The 24,985-nt window shown below is 44.2% G+C and overlaps 2 protein-coding genes across 29 annotated transcripts in view; one reads left to right on the top strand and one right to left on the bottom strand.

Moving 5' to 3' along the window:
• Nucleotides 1–12,006, bottom strand: part of U2SURP (U2 snRNP associated SURP domain containing) — a 46,350-nt gene extending 34,344 nt beyond the window's left edge. For 3 of the 28 annotated variants that reach the window (XM_086844233.1, XM_086844239.1, XM_086844234.1), the window contains exons 1-2: nt 8,893–9,107; nt 2,036–2,083 (exon numbers count right to left, since the gene is read on the bottom strand). In XM_086844233.1, coding sequence (XP_086700359.1) covers nt 2,036–2,083; nt 8,893–8,937 — 93 coding nt within the window. In that variant the 5' untranslated portion in view covers nt 8,938–9,107. Of the gene's footprint in view, nt 1–2,035; nt 2,084–4,351; nt 7,646–8,236; nt 8,788–8,892; nt 9,234–9,628; nt 10,226–11,722 lie in introns of those variants that run through there. The other 25 variants (XM_086844244.1, XM_086844245.1, XM_086844246.1 and 22 more) reach the window with 21 other exon arrangements.
• Nucleotides 12,007–12,972: 966 nt separating this feature from the next.
• On the top strand, nt 12,973–24,814 carry PAQR9 (progestin and adipoQ receptor family member 9). Its single transcript, XM_086844264.1, has one exon. The coding sequence runs from the start codon at nt 17,259–17,261 to the stop codon at nt 18,471–18,473; it is 1,215 nt and encodes a 404-aa protein (XP_086700390.1). The 5' UTR covers nt 12,973–17,258; the 3' UTR covers nt 18,474–24,814.
• The last annotated feature ends 171 nt before the right edge of the window (nt 24,815–24,985 follow it).

The following is a 24,985-nucleotide window of genomic DNA, read 5'->3' as shown; positions in this document are numbered from 1 at the left end:
TTCCAGTTTCTAGTATCTCTGGAAACTCCTGCCTTAACATCAGCACAGTAACAAAGCCCCAGAAGAAAAAACATAAGCTATGAGCCTTGTCTTCAAAACATTTATCATGCTCTTATGCAGAAGACACAGGGATCCTTAAAACTATGGTTTTTGCAATGACAGTTCTTAAAAAAAGTATCAGCTCAATAAAACATCAAGACAAATAAAGGAAACAACTTAAACATTGAATTGTAAACAAATTCTGATACTAAAGGGTTTCCTCTAGGAATCATTTTCTTTGTAAAGAGTTTTATTTTTATCAGCTTCCTATTAAAAAAAATTTACATTAAAAAGCACCATGAAAAACCAACTGTTTGAAATATCTACAATTTACAATCCATGGTTAGAATCACAAACACCTCTTAGATCTGTGCCAAGCATAGGACCAAGCAGCTCATATTTCTTTGAAAGTGTTCCCTCTTCATGACAGAAAGTAAAGCTATCAGTGACAAATTTATGCAGTGCTGTCTGTGAAGTTATCTGGCTTATGACACTATGTTTGTCAACATGAGCTGCTGTGACAGGTTTATCAGGAGCTTTTAATTCATCTGTGTGATTTTAATTCAATAAAATCCAATCTTCAAGTTGTCTGAAAAACAGCTTCTATTTCAATTGTATAACAAACAATATACAACCTTGGCAAAACATGAGCACATAGCTAAGGCACAGCAATGCAGGAAGAAAAACACCACGCTCCTACCCAAGACTTATCCAGTCATCAGAAAATAATCTGTCACAGTAATGTCACAGGATACCTGCAGATCAGCCATATGAATATTTGTTCTAGTGACATAAGGGAAACAGCTGCAAGATAAAGAGTTCTGGCACTAAGATCTGCTCAATTTAGAAAGGGGCTCAGGAAAAAAAAACATCTTCCAAGTGCAAGGAAGGAGCAATATAAAGTTAAGAAGATTGAACCAATTCATGCCTGCTGCTTAGATTCCAGTGGACAATTATTATCATTAACCATATGAAGCTTCACAGAATTCCTAACAACAGAACTATACAAAACTTCCTCCTTCAAAAAATGCAAAATACTGTGAAAAGTGTAAAGCAAATTATAGAAGCAAAGAGAAACTTGCAGCTGAGTAATCAAATCTCTGTATGAAATCACACTTCTGTTTCAAAAGAACACTGCATTGACTGTAAGGTGGCACAAAGCATTCAAGTTCCAGTTCCATCGGTACAAAATACTCAGAAGACATTTAAGAGTAATTGTTCAAATTGTAGCAAGTAAAAGAAATCAATAAAACAAGCTACTTCTTTATGAAAAGTTTCTCCTAGCACAACTCAAATAATGCTCTTACAAGCAATTTAACAGCTGGTAATTGACTTTTGCATGTACAAAATCAAATTGAAATCTTGAAGAAAAGCCAAGCCACTGAATTGTCTGGTATGAACTCCCACTTTGGCTCCTGCTGCCTGCTTTAATTTTAGCTCAGAAACAGGTAGGTCTCCATGCAACATACCAACCACAGAACCAGGCAAAGGTCTCGTCACTGAGGGGGTAAGGGGTGGGGTGGCCAGCAGGACCAGGTTACTCCTCTTACCTTTTCCTTTACCATATTCTATTAGAAAGAAAAATAAATGATGGAATTAGGGCCACACCGTCCCAACTTTGAGAAGCCAACTGTATGTGAAAAGGCAGTTCAATATTGCATGACTCCTAGGATTGATCACCTTGTATTGTCAAGCATTCCTCAGTATAAGAGACAAATCCATACAGAGTCCTTACAGCTTCTTTCTGTTCCAGTACCATTATGGATGCAGCACCATGCAGCACAGCTTCCTACACTGGTGCTTGTTTTGAAAGTTTCAAGGAGTATTTTTAAACATGAAATCAATGGTTCATTTGCAAACACCTACAGGTTACATACCAAATGCATCAGACTCTGCCTGTAGCAAGTAGTTTTCTTCAAAAACAGGCCTATTCTGAGTTTATGGGTTTGGTTGGAATTTTTTTGGTTTTTTGTTTGTTGAAGTGTTTTGGACTTACATGTGAATCAGCAGATCCAGTGGTATGTACTGCATCTGGCCCTCTGACCTGAGGAGAGAATGATGAGGAGGTGAGACACACAACAAGAAACAGACAAACTGGGGGGGTTTTTCCCAGTTCTTGGAATGTGATTTTCATTTCAATTTCAACATCCAAATATACAAGAACAAATATATATATAATATATTTAAAGGATATAATTGACTTAGGTCACATTAGAAACAATGTCAATATAAGGGAAATAAGGGACAGACCTAAAGATAGACCATTAAAAAAGTCTGAATTTCCACAGCTGGGTTTTATAAATAAGTCACTAATGGCACCAATGGAAAAAAAAAGTAAGTTAGCTACATTGCATCTTCAAGAGTTGTCATTAAAGGCTGTTAAAGATTACATAAAGTGCTTGACTACATTTGGCTTCCTATAAAGTAATTTCCAAAACTGTTTTTACTATATTGCGCATAGATGGACCCTGGCCACCTTAAAAACCTTAATTAGTAGGTTGTCAATTAGGTGCAATCTGTTCGTTAGTTACAGAACACTTGCATTTCTCCTTATTACCAGGAGTTAATAGTTTATACCAGAAATAGTAATATATGATGCTCATTTCCAGTCTTTCAAACCCAACAAGCACCAAATGCTACTCTAGGAGATAGTTTACTAGGCCTTGTTTTTATTGTGCGTCCTGCTCCTTCATCAGCTAAGACAGAGACATTTCTCTTTCAACAAATATATTCCTGTGTTACACAGTAAAATCAATTTAGAAAAAAATGGTCTTCAACAGAAAACATTTCAGCAACTAGAATTAAATGCTCAAAGGTAAAGAGCAAAACAAAGACACCGCCTTTCCAAGAGAAAAGCAAAAAGCTTCTAGGAATATGTCTGGAGGTTTTTTAAGAAAGAGAAATGGGACAGGGAAAAAACAGGAAAAAAAGTCATGTCTTACTCTCAAAGACTTCCCAAATCCCCTTCCTTGAAGCACTGCGTACATGACTCACAAGCACATCTCTGCACAGAAGCTAGTAACAAGCTGAACTGACATGCAGTTCATTAGAATGCACATGGAAGCAAATATCTCAGGCAACTTTTACTAATGTGATCTCCTGCAAACTTCTCCTTCTGTGTACTGGGTATTGGATTTTTTTGTGATCCACAACTGTCTGTGGCACTCAGATCAGTAATCTGTTATGCACAGGTCTACATACTGCAGAAACACAGCCTAATGAAAGCTGTCCTCCCCACAAGAGTTTATGAATGTGTAGCCCAATATCACACAGATAAAAGATGTACACTGTGAAAAGAATTCCAGAGCATGGAAACAGCATTCTTCCTGCTGCCAGCTGCCACCCTGCGGCAAGCAACACAGCAGCTGCAATTCCAGCCTTCCAAAAAACAATTTGAGACCTGCAGTTAAAAAAAATCAGTCTTAAAGGTGGATCAGTACAGTGCTGTCTGCCTTAGTGTACTGACACAGATCAAGCATTGCTCCAGGAAAGGAGTTCTGGCAACAGCAGAAGGGAATGGCTACTTCCTGATTTTCCACATCTGTTTAATTTATGGAAGTTTTAGATAGCGACACCTCCCAACAGGGATGGTGCTGAAGCTGGTTATAGGGAGGACAAAAACAAGGCATTACACAGAGTAATAAACAGTGGGAATGCTCAGTTCCAATGCCAGTCACAATGACAGATTATCCTGAGGAAGAACATAAAAAATAGTAAGACACTAAATCTGCTTCTCCAGCAGCAAGCAGATGATAGTGCTCAGAAAGGCTGCAGTGTGTGGTAGCAGAGATTCTGTGGGAGTACAGCGGCACTCCCCAACCCACTGACAGGAACCATGGCACTGTGGAGCCACTTTGAACATTAGCTGAGCAGCAGAATTTCTATTAAGGTGCACTCAGAAAACTTCTAAAAGCAGTTTTAGCTTTCACACCAATTGTACCCCAAAAAACCTAGCAGCTTTGGAGAGCCACATTATTTTCCTCCTTCAACAATTCTTATTTTTAAGGTCTTCTCTTTCCTATGTATGAATTTAGTTCTACCTTTGATACTGCTCCTGACCAACCAAGCAACTGTTCTGACAAGGCACAAGACGAAAACATTCTTAACAAAATTACATATTGCTATCTGCCGGTTTCTAAATAGCAGTTATTTTAAAAAATCACAAATTCTCACAACACTGCACATTGCATCCATCTGCACTGCCTTGACAAAAGGGGCCATTTTGTTTCCTTAAGAGTCAGACCAGCTGCACCGATTCCGCGGCATCAGTGTCTCTCTAACAGAGGGAAACATTCTAGAAGATGTTGCCCACCTGTGTTGAAATCTGGAGCAGCGTTATTTTTTCTGTTCTCATCGTGTCAAGTAGCTCAACTGAACTTAACTGCAGAAAGAAAGACACACAAAGCTCTGCTCTAATGTGATGAGATATGAGGACAGCTCCCTCGTGCTCAAAATGCCGACAGAAAAAATGCAGTGAATCCAACTTAGTCACTGCCAGCATAAACAACTGACAAATGCCTTCTTACCCCAATTCATTGCATCTCTGCATGAAAATTATCTTTTTTTTTTTTTCCCTCAACCAGACTATTTTACATCTGGATCACTTTTTCCATCACTTTCACTCTGCACATTTCTCAAAGCATGTGCCAGCACAGTTGAAGTGCCATTTCAGCAGCCTGCATTGCTCCTGCAGTAACACAGAGCCCTGCTGGACTCCAGTCCTTGAGGTCAGGTCACCCAAAGCTTCACTACTGAGTCCAGCCAACTTCACATCACGCAACCTCCAGGAGAAAAACCAAAAACTTCAAAGGACCATACAAATGAGATTTATGACAAACTTTCATGAAAATGCCAAAGCAGAGTCATCTCTGAGATTCTGATCTTTATATTTTCTTCCAGATTCAAGGAAGCTTCCAAGGAAAACAAAGAGAACAGCTCTTCAAAATCTTCATTCCTGCCTACAGTTCAGATGGCCACAAATCCAGCTCTTCATGGTTTCTCCAGACTTAAAAATCATTTGGTAAAACTGGCATGATTGTGCTATTTCACAAGTATTTAAAATATGCTGTATACAATAAATATTTTTTTAATTAATACTGATGTCATTTAGTGAAACAACAAAGAGCAACAAAAGCACAGAAGCTGCCAATATAACCCAGGAGACAATCTATGGTCTTCTAAATGCTAAATGGTATTTTTACAACTGTAATGGCTACAACTTAAAACATAAATGAAAGCCCCATCCTTGAAAGAACCAACAGCTTCAGGGTAAAACTCTGAAAGATACTCTGATGAAAGCCACTCCTACCCTGTTTCAACAGCTTCCATTGATCCTGCCTCCATACTGGTCACACTGAACTACAGCACTATTCCTGGTCTAGCTGATCACTCAGAGAGGGAGAGATAGGATGGTTCAGCCAAACCGTTTTCCAATAACTCCACTGCCAGAACCATGCCAAATCAACCAAAGAGGACAATGTTTGGTAGGGAAGAAGTAGCCAAGGCTGGGACTGGTTTGTGTCAGCACTGACAGCTAGGAAAAACAAATGGGAACACATCATAAATTAAGATGTCAAAATTCAGAAAAAGGAGGTTTCCAGCTTGCCTTATCCTTTTTAATCTTCCTTTCTCTTTACAAAGTGCTTGAAAACATCTGCAAATTAGGTTATGGCTAATGTGTTCAGTCTTTACAGTCACTGGAATAATGCAGATTAATGTTAGTCCCTATCAAATTTTGCAGACATGAAAGTAAATGGACAGTGGCCTTCTCTGGAAGTATTTGTACAGAATAGTATTCCATTAGAATCTTAAACTCAGATAACAGGTACAGTTTCTCAGATGACAAAGGGAGAAGTACAGTTTAGTTCAAGTGTAGTATTTCCTCTGCATACAGAACACAATTTGAACAGCAGTCTATGTAAGAGCAGTGGCCATGCCAGACAGTCACTATGCTCAGAGGATACAGTAACGAAATGGAAGAGTCACTGAGCAGCTAAAATTTCATTACATGAGGATAAAAACTGAACATCTGTATCTGTCATTTCAGAATCACGTCCTACACCAATGTCCAGTGTAGTCTTTGGCAATCCCTACTTTCTCCTCTTTAACTATACTTCTTTCCTACTTGTATTTCTCCAAATCTCAAGCACGAATCTTGCTATTCTAATCTCAAAGTGCCAAAGGAATAGTTAATGCTTTTGCAACACATTTCACACAGGAGACTCTCAAAGTTACTTAGCAGCTGCCAGTATCACACAAAGCAGCTGCCACCACAGCGATGCAGGCACTGGGGGCTCCCTGAACCTGTACCACCTCCAGCAATGCTTTTCAAACAGCAAATCAAACAGATTTGATGCCTGACTGAAAATATGTGATTTTGCATTATAAATATATATAAATATATATGATCAAAATAACTGGGTCAAATTCAGTACTTGGACTCTAAGACTGAAGAACAAAGACCAACCATTCTGAAGGGGAGAAGCTATTTTATTTCAGGCACTGGGTCACAGTTCCTCACAGAGCACAGAAAATAAAAGGTCACTGTGTCTTCCCAGCAGGTATCTAGAAGCCAGCAAAGAAACACCTTGGAATTGCCACTGAAACATATCCTGTGAGTCTGAGAGATAAAAAAAATATTTGTATTTGCAGAAGAACTACAACTTGCAAATACAATGCACCAAAAGAAGCCTACAACTTCCGTTTTAATTACATAAGTAATGAATCCTAAAATTATTAAAAATAATCAAAATGTCTGATAAATGATTACATCAAGAAATTGAGCAAAATCGTTATTTGCTCAATTGTTAAACCACAAGCATTTTCATATAGGCCCAACTAAAAATACACATTTTAATTCCTGTGTGAATAAACTAATTAAAACTAAAAGAGTATTACTAATTCCAGTACCATTTCTTTCTGAAGACATCTGTAAAGTATCTCAATGTATAAACACATCACAAGCATTGATGGAATAACAAAACAAAAGTACTTAAGGGACCATACACTGTTCAGCCCCCACCAGATTTCCCAAGATTTACTTTTTGTGGAATAAATCTCAAGAGATAGGCATGTCTTATTTTATTTCACTTTTCAACAGAAACATTCTCATGGATCCAACTACGTACTATAGCTATTTTCTTTGGCACATAAAATAATATTGACAAGAAGAAACAGCAAGATCTAGAATGTAAAGCATGAGAAAAATACTAGTGGAAAACGGCATGGATGTCTGGAGGAATGGGAAACATCAGCAGGCCCTGACAGATGAACATACATGTGACCTTACATTCCCTACGTGTGTCCTACTGACTTCCATGGGACGGAAGAGTTAACTATCTCAACACACCTCTGCAGAACTGACCTCTAGGACAGAAAACAATTCCTATAAATTAATTATTACTGTATATTGAATAAACAGTATCATCAGTACAGAAATAGTAAATGACAAAACAAAAATAGTCTACAATGTAACTGCAAAAAGAAGGGAATCACATCTGAGTTGGTTTTCTGTACCATGTTATCAGTTGCTTTAATCAATAATTAAGTATTCTATTTCTAATTATAATTGAAATATGTCCAAATTTGTCCAATTCCCTGAAAGCCACTGCCCACAAATTAAGACCTATTTTACTACTCAAGTTTTCTGTCCAGCTCTTATTTGCCATTCCAAGCCAAAAGCAAGACAAAAAAAACGTTTACTGGCAATATTTGGAACAGATCATACAAGGGAAACAAAAATAAAACTCTCCTACTCTAATAACAACTGAGTAAACATGCAAAGACTTTAAGTAACTACATTTCATTACCAACTGCATTAATCACTGCCGTTTCTTAGCAGGAAAATTGAAAAAAAAAAATTAAATAATCCTGGATTTGTTTAATAAAAAGATGGGCAAAAATTATTCATTTAAAGTACTGGAAATTCCTGAGCCATAACACAGCTTTCTCTTCTTTGAATGACTTACACACCCGCACACCAAAACCTGGAGGATTTACGTAATTCTGACCTAAAACCTGAAAAAAGTGAATGAAAGGGAGTAATCCTCAAACCATACGCCACCAGTGCATCCCCCAAAATATCCTGCCCTCTCTACCCTCCCAACAAGAGCGATGCTGCGAGCGCAGGCAGCTCTGGGCTGTGACCACCCGCTGGTTTCAGAGCGTAGGGGCAAGTTTCCCGGAACAGCAGCACTACCTGCGCTCCCGAGCTGGAAATCCACCCAGCAGGAATTACAGGAAGTCCAGTCGGTACAGTGAAAAGCGCGGGGAACACCGCGGCAGTTCTACGAAACTTGGAATTTCATCGCACTTCAAAAGAACCCACCCCATCTCAAGTCGCCGCTATCCTTCACACTCGCGAGTTGGAAACTAGCTCTGCGCGGGCTTAAGCCCACGGGGGGAGGGCAATGAAGTGAAATGAAACCCGTCGGTGGGCACGGCTGGGGCTCGGGCATTACGGAGCAGCCCGCACCCCAGCCCGGGGACGCGCGGGCCGGCACAGCGCCTCCGCCCGGCCCCGCGTCTTCCTCCGCCGGGGCACGGGGACGCCACGAGGACAGAAACGTGCCCTGAGCAATCTCGGGGAGCGGGGGTGCCCCGCAAGAGGCCCGAGCCCCCGAGCCCCCTTCCCGCCTCCCACCCCGTCCCGAGGCTCGCGGTCACCCCGGGCTCAGAGCAGGAGCAGAGCAGGCCGCGCCGCCCGCGCCCCGCCGCTCTGCCGCTACCGGGCCCCGCCGCCGCCACACTGGGTCGCGGGCCGTGCTCCCGAGCGCAACGGAGCGAGCCACGGGCCGTGCCTCCCGAGCAGAACAGAGCGGGCGCGGGCCGTGCCCCGGGGCGGAGCGGCCTCACCTTCCCGGCGGGTTTCTGCGAGCCGCCGGGCGCCTTGTCCGCCATCTTGCTTCTCCCCTCGCCCAGCCCTGGCGGCGGCCAAGCGAGCGCCGATCCCACCGAGCCCGCGAGCGGAGGGCGCGAAGCCGATGGCCGAGCCGCCGATAGCTCCCACCCCCGGCGTGGCGGGGCCGCAGCATCCGCAGGCAGCGCTCGCCCTGCACGTGTAACAGTGTGGAACGGAACGGAGACAGTTCGGAGCAACCCGAAATATTGCATCTCATTGAGAAAAGCCCTTGAATATTCCATGCCAGGAATAGCCTATTCCTGGCATGGAATAAGCTAACACAGCAAATCCTTCGTTACTGTGTTTGATATCACATTACAATTGTAACTTTATTGAACGCTGTTTAACTGGGGATTATAACCAGCGGTCACATTTATCATGAGTCTTGAATCTCCGTGCTTTCATGGGTTTTCAGAGTGGAATATGCTGGGGCTGAAATAATACTTAAGAAAAAGACAAGAAGATGCACAGAAATTAATGAAAGCTTTAATCCACCACCTGCCGACACCCACTGCCCTGTAAGTTAGCCGGGAGGATTGAGAAGAGCCTGTGCTCACAACCACCTGGGGCAGCAGAGCACGAAGGTTCCAGAAGGGAGATAAAAAGCAAAAGGAGAGGTTGAAGAGGGCAGAGGCAACTGCAGAGGGCTGGAAGTTTATAGAGGAGGGCAAAACTCTCAGGAAACCTCACCGGCTGCAGATGTGCGTCCAGCTGTGCAGGGACATGGTCTGGTGAGAGCTGCTGCTCTGCCCGCAGCTGTGTCAGGGTGACGGCTCAGCTGCGAGCGCTTCCATGGCAGCTGTCACCGCGTATCACCAGTACCGAACAGGCTGGTCAGGGCGGGGACGGCACGGCAGCGAGCGCTCAGGGCCGGCCGGAGAACGGCAGGGAAGTGTCGCTCAGAGGCGGAGGACGCGGGTCAACGTGCAGAAGAGCAGTGCGGGCAGAAGGAAGAACTGCCAGGGCTCCTCTCCCTGCAGCCGTGCCGGGCCCGGCGGGACGCGCAGGCGCCGCCAGGGGGCAGGCGCGGCCCGCGCCGCGCGCCCGCCTGAGGCGGCCCGTGCCACGTAACGTGACTCCACCAGAAGTTGCAAAAAAAATGGCAAAATAAAAAAATAACGATCCCCGTCATTCCTTAGGTACGAGCCGCTTTAGGCCGCGGTTCAATCCGCAGCGGGCCAGGCGGTGCTGCTGAGGGGAAGGCGAAGCAGGGAGAAAGGCCGGAGAAAGGGTTTCCCCGGCTGGTGGAGCCTCCTGCCGCCCTCCGCAACACACCGCGGAATATTCTGGTAACGGCGCGGCAGCCGAGGCTGCAGAGAGAGGAGATGTGTGTCTAATACTCGTAAGCAATTCCAGCGATAAGCGTGTGCTGTTCCCGCGGCTGGCACGGTGCTCGGTCGCACCTCTGCTCTGGAGGAACCTGCACGGTTCTCTTGGATAAATTTGACGTGGAACTACTGAGTCTTGGAAGGAAGGAGGGGGAAATAAAACCCACGCATTGATTGGCACAATTCCACCAGTCCTTTTAGGATATTTTGAGCCCCAAACTTTCCCATAGAGGAGTCCTTCCACATGAAAGGATGGCGTTGGTCAAGGAGCATTACAGATGGATTAGGTGGGATTTACTGCTCAGAATCCGAGCCCCTTTCTTCCCCCATCTTTCTCCCTGTTTACTTGAGAACCATTTCACTGGCTTGCAGACACAGGATTAGTAGCATCTGTGACCTGCTTTTGGGGTGGTTTTTAACACAGTAGTGCAAACAGGTGCAGCAATGAGTTGAAAGCAAACCAGCTGGGGAACTTGTACTGGCTAGAAAGGGCATTTAGGGCCACAAGAGAAGACACTAGATGATGCTTAACTCTCCTGAGATCATATTAATAAACCTGGCATGGAAAATGACTGACGCTTCTGGATAAAAAACAGACATCTAGCTGGAAAGAGGAACATGCCCTTGGATGACAGAGTTTTGGGGGCAATAATGTTTAGAAAATTTGTGCTCCATTTGGCCTCAATCCCTTTATTTTATCCACCTCATTAATCCATTTTAATTATCCACCTCATTGTTCAAATCCTCTGCCTACTGCTTAGCCTCTATGCTGTTTTGTAATTAATAAACTGCACCAAATTATGAGCATCGCAATCCAGAACATGCTGTGAAGAACAGGAAAGATATACTTAGAGTTTCAAAGGTCATCTCCAAAGATAATTTTTCAGAATGAACTCTACTCCTCAATCTGTACTATTTATAACACATTGCAATAGTACAGTAGCACTTGTGTACAATGAGTGAATGAGAACACATGCCACTGTTTTGGGCTTAATGGGAGAGAAAGGATAGGAAGGAGAGCGGGAAGGAAAGGAAGCAGTGAGATGCAGAAATCCATGGAGAATTAATGCTGGAAAGGGTAGGCTAATAACAATAACAACAATATTGAAAAGTAAATTGTAGACATTTTTCATTATAATGCAGTAAGTCCGCATTGGCTGCCTGCAGACCTGGGAATTGTCTATTAACTATTGCTACAATGACAAGTATCATTAGGCAATATACTTGGGAAAATCATGAATTATCATAAATAATTAAAACTAAGCTACATTAAGTAAACCACGTGCTGCAATGTGTAACACTTGTCTTTCTGGCTGCTTTTTCCCCCAGCTTTCAGATGAAAGCTCTCCACTGCTCTCCCTCCAGGCCAGAGCACAGAACTGATGCAATTCTTTAGGAAATGCGGGTGTGAGGGAATAGGAGAGGAAGGATTTAAGGTGCCGTGCAAGTTGCCTACCATGTGGCAAAGGAAGCACGTTTGAGGACATGGGTCAGGCAGATTATGAGTAGGACAGAAGTGTAGCTGCTGAGTGTACAGGTTTGTAACTGTAGTTTCACACTTTCCTGTGTAGTTTCACAGAGTGACTCACGGATCACTAAAGCCGCTGCCTCTGTGTGTGTTCCCCAGTGCTTAAGCAGCAGTCTTCCAGCTTCTTCCCTTATTCCGCCCTCCACATCCACCCACCCTAGAGATTGAAAACCGCCAGCGAGGATTCTCAAAATAGGCAGCTGCAGCTCCCCCGTGCACCCGCGGGTTGCTAGGGAGCTCCGGGTGCGCAGCGCCAGCCGAGAGGAGAGGCGGGCAGCACTCACAGCCGGAGCACAGACAGCCTGGCCTCAGTTGAGATGCTTTAGCAGAGACTACAGGAATAACGAAAAAGAACCAGAGGGGCTGTCTGGGAGGTTTGCCTCTTAGGTTCCCAGCAGTCTGGACTTGCTGCCACTGCTCTGTCTGCTCTCTGTCCCCCGGCAGGAGCCATCTCTCTTTGTTAGTCCATCTCTCAGTGCTGGCGCTTTACCCTCAGCTCTCCCTCCCTCAGCTGTGAGTCTTGCTCTATTCCTGCCATTCAGCAGCTGCTTTCCCTTCCAGGACCCCACTTCTCTCTCCTGGGATACGTCTTATCAGGGAACCCGGGTTCGTTCTCCCCCTGGGATTCCTCTAGCACCGAGGCACATTACGCAAACCAGTCACAGAGGCAACATCTGACTTGAGCTGTCTGGCTGAGAAGGGTCAGACATTTGCAGTGTAGTTTGCAGGCATTAGTGCAAGTCTCAAATGAAGGCTTAATTTCAAAAGTTCTCCTGCAGCTTCTTGTCAGAGAGAATTAGCCTACGTGGCTAGAATCCAGATGTGCACAGCTATCAGCTGCTTGAAAGCATGGAAGTTCAAGATGAGTGCAATGCCAGTCATTCCTCTGCCATACTGAGAGTCCCTCCTGTCAGGTTACTAACAGTGAGTAGCAATTTGTGCTCTGCAAAACACTCCCACTCAGCACATACAAACAAAACAATTTCTTAGTTATGCACTTTGTAAGTGAGGGTTCGGTCCTGCAACCCTTGCAAAGGACAATCTGTACTTTGCTCTTACCATGAGCCCCTGGAATCTGGGACATAGGTGGATTTTGACAATGGAAAACATTGAATATGCACCCACCCAATATGTTATTCTTCACCACAGTGAAACCAACTTCACAGCAGTACTTATGTTCAGATTTGTTGCTGTCAAGAAAAAGGCAAGTTTTACCTCAAATCTTTCAAAAACAGGAACTTTAAAACAACAACCAAACTTCCAGAGAAATTTTCTTTAAATGTTAAGTATTTTACCCAGTTTTCTGTTTGGTGTTTTTTCAGATGTGCTTCCTTGCTGTTTTTTAAAGCATAAAGGATACAAACCTGAAGATATTAAACTTCAAGGTAGAAAGGGCAGATAATTAGAAGCTTCTGATCACTTGAGACATTAAAATGGACATTGCTGTGCAAACACGATGGCGTTGGTTACTGTTATTCCCTGTTACAACATCTACCTTTTCTCTCCTCCAGGTGAGGCTTTAAAATATAGGTATCACTCCCACTTTTCTTTATCTACCAAGGCTTTATAAAGTATAATTGACCCTAATTAGTTACTCAAGCAGGAGAAAGTGACGCAAGGTTTCCTGTTTATCCAGTCCTAAAAAGATAGTGGAGTACAATCTCCAAAGGCAAGTTAATTGCTTCAGTATTAGAGCAAAGCATAGTGTCTACTCAATTATTACAAAGTATTGTAATCACTGCAGTAAAAGGTTACCCATCAAGCCTTTACTTTAAAGAGATTGATACACATTCAAGAAAGGATTAAAAAAAACCACCAAAGAACAAAAAGACCATTTTTTTATGTCTGTGTATCTCTTCAGATGTTTTCCCAGAGAAACTGCAACCATGAGGTACATGGTTCCTCAACAAAGTTAGATGAAGCTAAAGCTTCCTTTTCTTTAAATAGAGTCAAATTCTGCCCTCTCTCTTGTTCAGTAGAGTTCCATGGAAGATGTCACAACATAGTCAGAGTTGCTAAAAAGATTTCAGTGCAGGAGAAAAATCCAGAGGAAACAAAGAGGGCAAATGTTTTTACTCAACTAAAACTTACTGAGAAATAAATAATCAAAATATTTCTTAGAATTAAAGATATAAAAAGAAGAAAAAAGATATTATACAGGTGGAATTGTATGGTAAAAGGATTAAGTCAAGCAAGTGCTACTAAGACTGATATTGCCAGCATCAGATGAATTGGGTGAGGCTAAAGGTTTATCTTCAAAAGTATCTTAAATCTTCCAGACACTATCACTGCATAGTCATATTACTACTTTATTTTAAAGGGTTTTTTAAAATTAGTTTCTTTATTAATTCAAAAAACCTGTGCATGTAAGAGGGCTAAGTACCTCTTCCCTAGTGTGCTGAGTATGTTGAAGTGCAAAACATGCATTTAGCTTTTTTTTTTTAATTTCCTAACCAAAAGGCATGATTTTGCTGGGTAGGGTTGAAGTAATTTAGAACTTTTTAGGACTTTTGATATTTCAGACAAAATAACACCTCAGAAATTACTTCAACATGGAATAAAACAAAAGTATAATGTAGAAACAAACTCACATTTGATATTTTAGCACATCTTTTTCTTCGAGTCTTCATCCAGGACTAATTAACATTAGCTTCCACGACTTACCTTATTAGACAGTACCTTCATCAATGTTTTAAGAGTCTTCTAAAAGGTTATTTGGAGAGAAAACCTGCAAAAAATTCTACACATGCCAGGAGAAACTGTGGTATATGCTGACCATGCTCTTCTAAATATAAACTCTGGTTAGAGAAATGCAGAGGCTCTTCATGCACTACATTACATGGACTCCTCTCCGTGACCTCCAGAAGTCCTGATTCTCCCTGGCTTACCACATAATAGTCATGTAATACTAACCTTGATGGACTACATATGAATAAGAGGCTATTTTGAGATTGTAAGCACTTCAAATTGTAAGGTTCCCTTCACACTATCCCACAGCTGGCTTGGGAGGAGAAAATTCAATGTAGTATGTATGCAGTGATCTTCATGAAAGCCCAGGCTATGCTCAGAGATCATTCTTGCTGTGAAGAGTCTGCCCTGGAAATAAGCAAAAGATCTGGATCATTAGCAATGAGTTCCATAAATGTGGCTGCTAAAGCATTAGTGTGTACCTCCACCAACACCCAGACAGTCCAGCGTCCACCAGAACTGTCAGTCTTGAATCACAAACAAACCCTACCTGCTCCTCCCAGCCTGGGCTGCCTCAGTGGGCCAAAAACCCAATGGGTGGCTCTCCCAGGCAGCTAGGCCATACCTCAGAACTCCCCAAGGCACAAGGGCTGAAAGCCTCCCGCATCCCTGAATGTCAGGAGGCTGCACAAAAGTCAGAACGTGTCAAATGAGCCCTGCTGCCGCTGCAAGGCCAGCAGTTCCCAATCTGCAGTGGATTCTGTCATTCTTTAGACACCATCTGTTGCAACAGCTGCTGGTGGCTTTCCAACAGCCTCTTTAGTGCAGGTCTAAAACCTGATTGCTCTCAGTCAACCACCCCTTCTTATCTAACCTTGATGAGAGACTGAAGATCATGGTCACTTTGGCCCTCCCCCATAGGGCATGCAATAGCATTGGCCACCACAAATGGCAGTGTCAGTGCCATGGGGGACTGGGAGACAGGATCACCAGAGCCCTACTGGGAACACCTGCATGTGTGAGGTGGTAGGAGCAGGGCAGGTATTCCTTAGCGAACAGCCCCCTCCCCACCACCTGCATCTGCAGGGATGCAGCACCCAGTCCAGCATCTGGCCATCCAGCATCTGAATCTCTTCTTCACTGTGGCCACTCTGGTGAAGAGCAGCACCATGAGAAGCCTGACCTTTACCAGAGGCTCAGCAATTTCCAGTAATCCCCCAAGAGCCTTTCCTCTCCCTAAATCCCACACTGCTGGGTCCAGGAGGAGCAGGGTCCGGCTCACTCCTGAGGCTCCCTGCACGCAGAGCTTTGTCAGTCACTCCCCAAGGAGCGTTCACTTGCCATGTCCCTGCACTCCAGCAGGCACCCCCTCTAAAACACATGGACATCAGAGCATATTAGGTCTGCTATCTGAAAAATGTCTTTTGTTTAGTATTTTGCTCCTCATGTTAGCTTTTCAACACTGTTCAGTTATGTTTATTTTCTTAGCAGGTCTCCTGTGTAATGTAATTTTTATAAAGATTATAAGCAGTGTCATCAGTGTGCTCTACTTTTGAATTAAAAAATGCATTGAAAATCACTTTCAGCAACACACTTTCAAGACTTTTTTCCTGCTAACTTTAAAAAAACTTATTTCTGATTGCCTCCTTGTTCAGAAGATTTTTCACATTGTTGTGATTCACTATCAAATAGAAGATTTTTATAAAAAGCTTTGGACAGAATGTCCTAATTACACTTGACCTCAGTTTATACCATATGACCACGCATGTATCTGGATATCACCACGTAAAACATACTTTTGGCAACCGAGAGCTATTGGATGTTTAAGACCATCAGGAAACACGTTGAAGCAGCAGAGAGCAATCCCTTAGTCTGGCCCCTACCTGCACCTGCACTAGTGTCTTACCTTCTATTTCCTTCAGATGCCTTAAGGAATTGTAACGCCCGTACAGCGCTTTCCCCCGTATTTTTATATTCTGATTATGTAACTGTGCTGCTTGCATAACCGCAACGACAATAAGTGTAGGATTTGTCTAAGGATCAGCACGGAGCAGCTCCTGCCAGCCGTTCCCGAGTGTTCCTCCCAGCCGCCCCGCTCGGAGCGCGCAGATAAGGTGGGTGCCGTGTGTGTCAGTGACGCTCACCCCGTGCAGCCTGGCCGGGAACGTTTAGCCTAAAATAACATTTGCATTCACTGCATGAGATAATGTCACCAAAGAAATCAGGTCTCGGCGGCCCTACCGAAGCATACACGAGAGACCGCCACCCAGCTGCCACCCGTCCCCTGCCTGAGGATACTTCCCCGGTCTGTCCCGCCTCCGGGGACCCCCCAGCATCGCGGGGCCATCTCCCTTTTCTCGGGGCTCCCACCCGGCTCCCGCCGCACGCGCGGGCGCAGCCGCGCTCGGGGCTGGGCGGGCGCCCCGGTGCCCCCTTTGTGCTCTTTACAGCACAGCAGCCCCGGGGGCAGGCCCCCGCACCGAGCGGTGCCGGTGCCAGCTGACCTTGCGCCCGAGAAGGGGTGCCGCGGGTCCGGCCCGGCCGCACGCCTCGCTGCGGGGGCTCTCACGGACCCGCCTCTTCGCTGAGCGGCATCAATCATTAACAGCGGCTCGGGTGTCCAGCGCCTCCCACCCCGGGAAACCCTACCCGGGGCGGCGGGGGCGTCTCTTCCCGCTCCTCGGGAGCGCTGGATGCGCCGCCGGTTTCCAGTTACCGCGATGCCGGGCGGCGGAGCGGGAGGAGCCGCGGCGGTGCCGCCACTGGCCCTGCTGCAATGAGTGATGCTGCCGGGGGCGGCGGCGGGGGCGGAGAGGCGCAGAGCTACCGCGGATCGTCCGCCGGCGGCTGCGGGCGCAGCGGCTTTGCCTCGCCCGGTCGGCGGCGAGGCGGCGGGCCCGGGGCCGGCCGGGGCAGCAGCAGCATGCCGGCGGGCGAGGGGGACAAGAAGGAGGCGGCGCCGCCGCCGCCTCGCCCTGCCGCCCTGCTGCGGTGGGACGAGGTGCCCGAGGACTTCGTGGAGTGCTTCATCCTCTCGGGCTACCGGCGGCTGCACTGCTCGGCGCAGGAGTGCCTGGCCTCGGTGCTGCAGCCGACCAACGAGACCCTCAACTTCTGGACCCACTTCATCCCACTGCTGCTCTTCCTCAGCCGCTTCGGGCGGCTGCTGCTGCTGCGGGGCGCCGGGGACGTGCCCTTCCACCACCCGGCCCTGCTGCCCCTCTGGTGCTACGCCTCGGGGGTGCTGCTCACCTTTGCCATGAGCTGCACGGCCCACCTCTTCAGCTGCCTCTCCCCGCGCCTCCGCGCCACCTTCTTCTACCTGGACTACGCCTCCATCAGCTACTACGGCTTCGCCAGCACCGTGGCCTACTCCTACTACCTGCTGCCAGGGCTGAGCCTGCTGGACGCCGGCGCCATGAGTCGCTACGTGCAGCAGCGGCTGGGCTGGCAGCTGGACTGCAGCCTGCCCATCGCGGCCTACCGCGTGCTCGTGCTGCCCGTGGCGCTGGCGCTGGCCGTGGGCTGCACGGCCGCCTGCTGCCGCAGCCGCGCCGCGTGCTGCGCCTACCCCTTCGCCGTGCGCACCTTCGTGTTCGCCATGCCGCTCAGCATGGCCTGCCCCATCATGCTGGAGAGCCTCCTCTTCGACCTCCGCACACGCAACCCCACGCTCTTCGTCTACTTCTACCGCCGCTACTTCTGGCTGCTGGTGGCCGCCTTCTTCAACGTCAGCAAAATCCCCGAGCGGATCCAGCCGGGGCTCTTCGACATCGTGGGGCATAGCCATCAGCTTTTCCACATCTTCACCTTCCTCAGCATCTACGACCAGGTGCACTACGTGGAGGACGGGCTGGCTGAGTTTCTCAAGGCACCCCTGGCTGCCCCCACCTACCTGGGCACCGTGGGGTATATGCTGCTCCTGACCGTCTGCCTTGCCGTGGTCGTCAGGAGGTTCCTCAACGTTGCAGATCTCTGCAAGCAGGACTGACCAGGCTGGCGACTGTCGAGACAGCGACCACCATGCCAGTGACCCTTGGGCTGGAGACCCTTGGGCCGATGACCTTCAGACTGGTGACCCTCAGACCAGACCCACCATGTCCTGAAGAAGCTGTGAAACCTGGGGAAAACACACCTGTGGAAGAGCCAGGTCCCTTTCATGGAGGTTTGCTGGAGAAAATGACCATGGCAGAACTGCTCGTGCTCTTTAAACTACTAGGTTACCAGGGGAAGCAAGCAAATGCTTACTGGTATGTTGCTGCTTAGAGTATAAGCTGAAATAATTTAGCTCTGCTACTAGGAAGAATGCATGAATGGTGAATGCCACTTAATAATTTCATAATAATTAGGTCTAAACTAGTTCTGTATATACATATATATTTATATATCTAGCTATATATTTATTAGCTATATATATGTGTATATATATGTATACACCTGAAGACATTTGTGCAATGATTTCTCATAGACTTTTAACCAACTCCTATGTGAAATTTCCTAGCAGATTATGCACTGACATATATCTTCCTCTCTGATATTGTAACAGGCCTTTGCGGCCACATACTGGATTTTAAATGCAAACAAATCAATAGCTATAGTTTCTAAGGTCTTGCAGCCTTTTCAGCCAGGGAACAATAGATTTAAGAGAGAGAGGAAAAACAGCTGTGAATTTTTACAGAATTACCAGTTGATGGAGAGACTTTAATTAGACAGACAGTGAGTGGTTGGTGTAGCCACTCGGATACTAAAATAATATAGAAGGCTATGTAAAATAACCAAACCAGAAAGGGGTCAAATTGGTTTGGAACGGGGGCAGAGGAAGAAGAAGGACACTGCATAATGGAATGGCTCTTCCCTCAGTATGTCAGGAACATCTGTTGTGCTAAGGGAGTTGCTAAGGGGCCCCTTTGTCTATCTGGGTAAATCACCCCCAAATCAGTCCTCTGGAGTCAAAGTCAGATGCCAGACTTTCTATAAACCCCTGCCAAGCTTGGTGGGAGTTCTGTGGATGTAAAGAGAGTAACTGATGCATGAGATCTCATTCTGGATCTTTAAAAAAACGACATGGAACTAGTTTCTACTGCTCTTTAATTAGAGCACTGCCAGATTTACCATCCTCATATTAGTTGCAGAATAAGATACTTCTGAATCTGAGTTCAGCACCTGAAATCTGGCTCTACAAGTACTGGATAATGGCACTTTTTCATCATTCCCCACTTTTTCCTGTTCTGATTAGTTGTAGCTACAGCTGGATGTGTTGAAGTCCTCTTTCAAAAGCTTTGGGGGAGTTCAAAGACAAGAATTAGGAGGTATTTTCCAAAGCAGTATCTTTTCAGAGCAACCCAGGTATTATCCTTGTCACACAGTGAAGAGCTAAGTATAGATTGAATTTACTCTCTAGATACATGTTTGTGAACCATATGCAGATTTTAAGCAGATGCATTTTGCTTTAGTCTGACAGAACAAGTGCAATAATATTACACAAGGGGTTTACAAATTGAGGTTCAGGTGAGAAACAACTTGTGTAACCCATTGTCAAAAGCAGGGTGGTACTTCCTTAGGAAACCCTTGTGTCAAACTGCATTAATAGTGTAGTAGCTGTTTTACTCAGCTCCTATTGGAGAAGTTTATTTCTGATTGGGTCTTTGCCATTTTCATGGATGTGGTATATGAATCCCAAGACAATGTTTTGAGTCCAGTCCTAATCTTCTGTGAGACAAAGTCCCCTTTGTTTAAAATGGGAATATAGGAAGTACTGTAGCCAGGGATTATGAAGTCAAATCCTTAACATGGGTCAGAGTCATCACAGACCCAATAACTGATATGCCCTCTACCAATGTAACAGCTTTATGTACATTTCTTAGTGGAAGTGCATAAGCTAAAAGAAAATTACACTTAGTAGCAGGTCCAAATTGTGGCCTCTTTAGTTGTTGTTGGGCCATAAAAAACTGCATAACCCTGTGTGAGTGGCTGTGTTCAGTTTTCATTTGCCAACCTGCATTAAAAGAAAATAGAAACTATATGAAATATTTAAAATTTTACCTATTTTCACTAATTTTTGTCATAAAAGTAGCATTGCTTTCTTCAGCTGCCAACAAAGCAGAAAATGATCTGCACCAGTGGGAGAGGAGGCTGGTTCACAACATTATTTTTCCTTGAAACGTGCTTTAATATTGTGAAAACTCACAACAGAAAGCCAGTGGATCAAGACCTGTAACGATGTCATGCTATGAATTTCCACAACTGTAAAAAGAGGCTAAAAATCTTTGAGATAGACTGTATTCAAGTTAAAATAATTGAGGCATAGTAGTTAGAGCCCAATGACTCATCCAAACTAATTATGTAGGAAGAGTTTGCCTGGGAGATGGCACTAGCACATCCAACCTGCAATTAAAAACTAAGAAATAAATCAGAAAGGCCAGGCACAGCAAACATCAGGAGTAGAAGGCAGCTCAGAAACAAACAGTAAAAGCCAAATGTAAAAGACCAGGCTTTTAAAGCATACAGTATAATGGATTATATTTGTGCTTGTCAGTCACAATGTAGAGGACATCTCAAGAGGCAATGTCAGAAATGGCTGTTGCTAACTTGTAAAAATACATTTGATATTTGGAGTTAGGCCACACAGGGTCATCTATATATATCTCAACGACAGATAACAGTGTAAAGTCTGGATTGCGACCAACTGCAATTTTACTGGAATCTTACTGCTGTTCAAGAGTTGTCTGTGAGCCCCAGTCCCACTGGCTCTGATATTAAGAATATTGATTCATTCAGAAGTTTCTGTTGGCAAATTGTTCGGGCACGTGTATGGGCTTGAGCACCTCATGGAATTATTTGTAAAAGCTGGTTGCAAGCACTGCTGTCTGAGCCACTGTAAGCAGACTGCTGAATCCAGAGTGAATGGCTACAGAGAGATGTGATTAGAGTTTGAGAGTTCTAATTAGTGGATTTTTGTTTGTCTGGTTTTTGTTTAAAAAAATGTGATTACAAATTGAAAAGGTACAGTAATTGTGGAGACTATCTAGGGAAATGTTGCCTGAGTGTCTGTGTCTATTCAGTGAAGGGCATGTATGTAGATAATTGTTCCATTTGCTGTGTCTGATGGACAGAACAAATCTGAGATAAAAAGATTTAAACTGGAACAAGATATCTATAAATATAGTGCTTGAATTTGCTCACATAGAAGTGAGTCAGCATTTGTGTAACTTGTAGGGGTGCAGGATAACTTCTGCTGTGAAAGCACATGTCTGAAGAATATGTGTAAGCATATCCAAAGCTCGACAGGAGGTCCAACCTGCAGACTAGATGCATAAGGAAATCTTAGAAAACTAACTTGCTTGCAGAAGTACCTGTCATAATGTTTTTATAACCTGCCATAAGGTCTACACTGTGGATTCCACAGCTCATGTTTAAAACCAAAAAGGCTTTTCAGACCTTTTGTAGTAGAATCTGTAGGGGGATGGGAGCCAAGGTGGGGACTGGAGCACAGAGGGTGGCCTCTAAATGCCTGGGTGTCTTTCTGTGTTTGGCCAGCACTGACCTCCAGACTGACACACCTGTGCTGATGTGAAGTGACTGTTCCTGGGGCAACTTCCCAGAGTGTTGGTAGCATAGACACCCCCCGCATTGCATTCAACATGTGCCTAGAACTGCAATCTACACTGGCATATATTCAGTAGGCCTGACTTCTGGGCACTTCTGAGTAGCCTGTGAGCTCCAAGCTCATCTTCATGTAAGATTGATAAACCTGATCTGTAATCATTACCCTGTTTTCTGTGGTGATACAGTATTTCTTCTGCAGTGTATTAATTTGAATGTTGCTATCCAAGTTATCTGTGAAGCTCTGAGCAGCTACATTAGCAAGACTGGAATCTACAGTCTAGAAACAAAGGGAAAGGTTTCATCTGCATGCTGCACTTATAGAAATGTAGCAGTTGAAAGCAGAAATATGTTGGGTTTTTTTGCTAAAATGATTGTTCTGCATACTTGTCCAAGTGTTTTGCTTATTATTTATTTGCTGAATCCAGCTACTTTGTCAGGTTTTTGTCAACAGTGCACTTGCAGAAAATGACAGTATGAAAGTTTTACTTCATGTTTAAGTAAAGTCTCTGAGGCAGCACATTCACAGAGCATTATTGCACTAAACTCAGTTGATTACCATCCACATGCCTTACAGAAGCAAGTCATACCTGTAGTAATTGCCCAGATTAAACTGTTTTTCATTGCCCATGAGAGTAAAAATGAACAAGCCGAGGAGCCAGGCACTCCTGGGTTCTTATCCTTGCTTTGCCACTACCTGTTCTGTAATCTAGGGCAAATTGTTTAAACTGTGTTCATTTTTAATGAATTTTAATTCATGTGAAACACTGGAATTGTACCAGGGTTGAATTTGACCCTTTGTGTCTCAGTTTCCACATCTGTAAGATGGGGAGAATACACCTTACCTACCTCGCAGGGTTGCTCTGAAGACTAGCAAATGTTTGTAAAGCAATTAAAAATGCAAAGACCCTCCCAGGTGCTAAGAAGAGATATTACTGAACTCCAGCAGAGAGAAAGTTATATTTTTCCTCATCTCGTAGGGAGAGGAAAAATGAACATTTCCAGATTGTGAACTCTTGGGACAAACCCTTGTCATTGCCATACTCCTAGGATGTTCACATCCTGTGTCTTTTGGAGCTTATGGCAAAATTTCCACTGGCTTCAAGTGGGGGGCAATCAAGACCCAGACAGTGTTAAACAGGGTGACTAAATGCTTAAGGGTCAGGAGTAAAGAGAAACCATGCATGACTTACATACGCTTTTCTTCAGAAATTCTCACTGGTAACTTGTACTGAGGAGCATTGTAACACCCACGAGGCCTCCTTGTTCATTTAGCCATGGATTGTGTTCCAGTTACTATGAAACAGTGGAGCAGGATTTCCCATCAGTGTCTATAAGACTGATTATGTCTCAGTTGCCATTGGGAATTTTCAACTACGTCAAATTGCTTCTTACCAGAGTAAAAAGACCTGAAATAAATGAAGCTTTTAAGAAAAAAAAAAAAAATGTAATCAATTGAGAATATAAAATTATATTGATCAAACAACTTTCTCTTTTTCCCTCCTGTTCTGCAAAACCAACAACATGGAGTTAATCCTATGGTTGAGTGAAATCTGAACTTGGATCTTTTGACCATATGTACTCTGTCATATATGAGGGGCCCTGAATAATCACCCTACTCACCCACTCTGCCCATCAACTGGAAGGGCTGACATAAAATGCACCGCTGAGAAGAGGATCATGTTTTTAAGAGTTTTTCTAACTGGCAGCAGTAGCTGAGGGGAAAAAAACAAAAAAAAAAATCAAAGAGTTTGAGTGGTCTGTTAGTCAAGGCCTGTACCTTTAGAAATTCTCCCAATATCCAAGTATATTCCTAGCTTCTGTTAGACACCTCTGAGTCAGGGCTATATAACCGACAACCAAGTTACAGCTGAGACTTTACTCTCTTCTCCTCAGATGAGATACAAGATGGTAGTGTCACATGCACTGAAAGACACAGACCTCCATTCAAGACACTTTGTGTCTTGGAGCTGGGTGTGGAATAAAGTTAAATCATTTTCACATCTTGCTTAGACAGATGCTGCTTCATTCCACTGAATTCAGTAATAAATTATTGACCAAGATGAAGGAAGCACGCTTTTGCTTAAAGTTGCCTGTAAGGAAACACCACCAGCAGACTTCTGCTTTCAGGGCAATTGCTTCCTGGGCCATACTCAGAACATGGAGGATTCTGAAGTAGGGCTTTGCTATTTCATGGGAACGCCTTAGGATTTGTGGTTGTAGTTGGGGGTTAATAGTACAGAGAAACAGTTTCTAGAAAGTCAATTCTGTCTGCTAGAGGTTCAAGCACGCTTTAGTAGGAGGTATCATGTTTAAGGGGCTGTGCATGCAATGAACAAAAAGTGTGAATTTTGTGTGGTTCTATTGGGAGGGTTTGAAAATTTACTCTTTGTACACTTTTGGATGCTGACTACTGTATATGTAATGACTATGCATTTTTAGCAAAAAAAGGTGTGATCTATAAATAAAGTTGATTCTGAGTTAATTTTTGCAGAAATGCATTTATAAAGGTTTCTCTCATTTCTTAGTATAATTTACTGTGATATCTGTAGCATCAGAAATGTGTTGAATGTAGTTATCTTCAAACACAGGTGATGCTAGCATGAGTACAAGAACATTCAGTTCTTGTATAGGGATGTTGGTATTTCTGAAAACTCTATACTTCCAAAAGTATCATTGCCATTTTGTTGTCTGTTATATTTTAAAGCAATAAAATAGCATTCTTTACTATTTTAGTTCTCTGCTAACTAATTAATGATATCCCTGTTATGTATTAGGTTAGTGGTCAGCCTACAGTGCTCACTGAAAAATCATGAAATTAGTAGCAATAGCAGTGTCAAAAATCACAGCAAAATATTGACTACAAAATGAAGAGGTCTATTTGGCATCAAGTAAAGTTTC

Source organism: Cyanistes caeruleus, chromosome 10, assembly GCF_971803275.1.
Source record: "Cyanistes caeruleus chromosome 10, bCyaCae1.hap1.1, whole genome shotgun sequence".
In the NCBI taxonomy this organism is placed as follows: domain Eukaryota; kingdom Metazoa; phylum Chordata; class Aves; order Passeriformes; family Paridae; genus Cyanistes; species Cyanistes caeruleus.
Note: the sequence above shows the minus strand (reverse complement) of the source record. Positions and strands in the feature narration are given on the sequence as shown.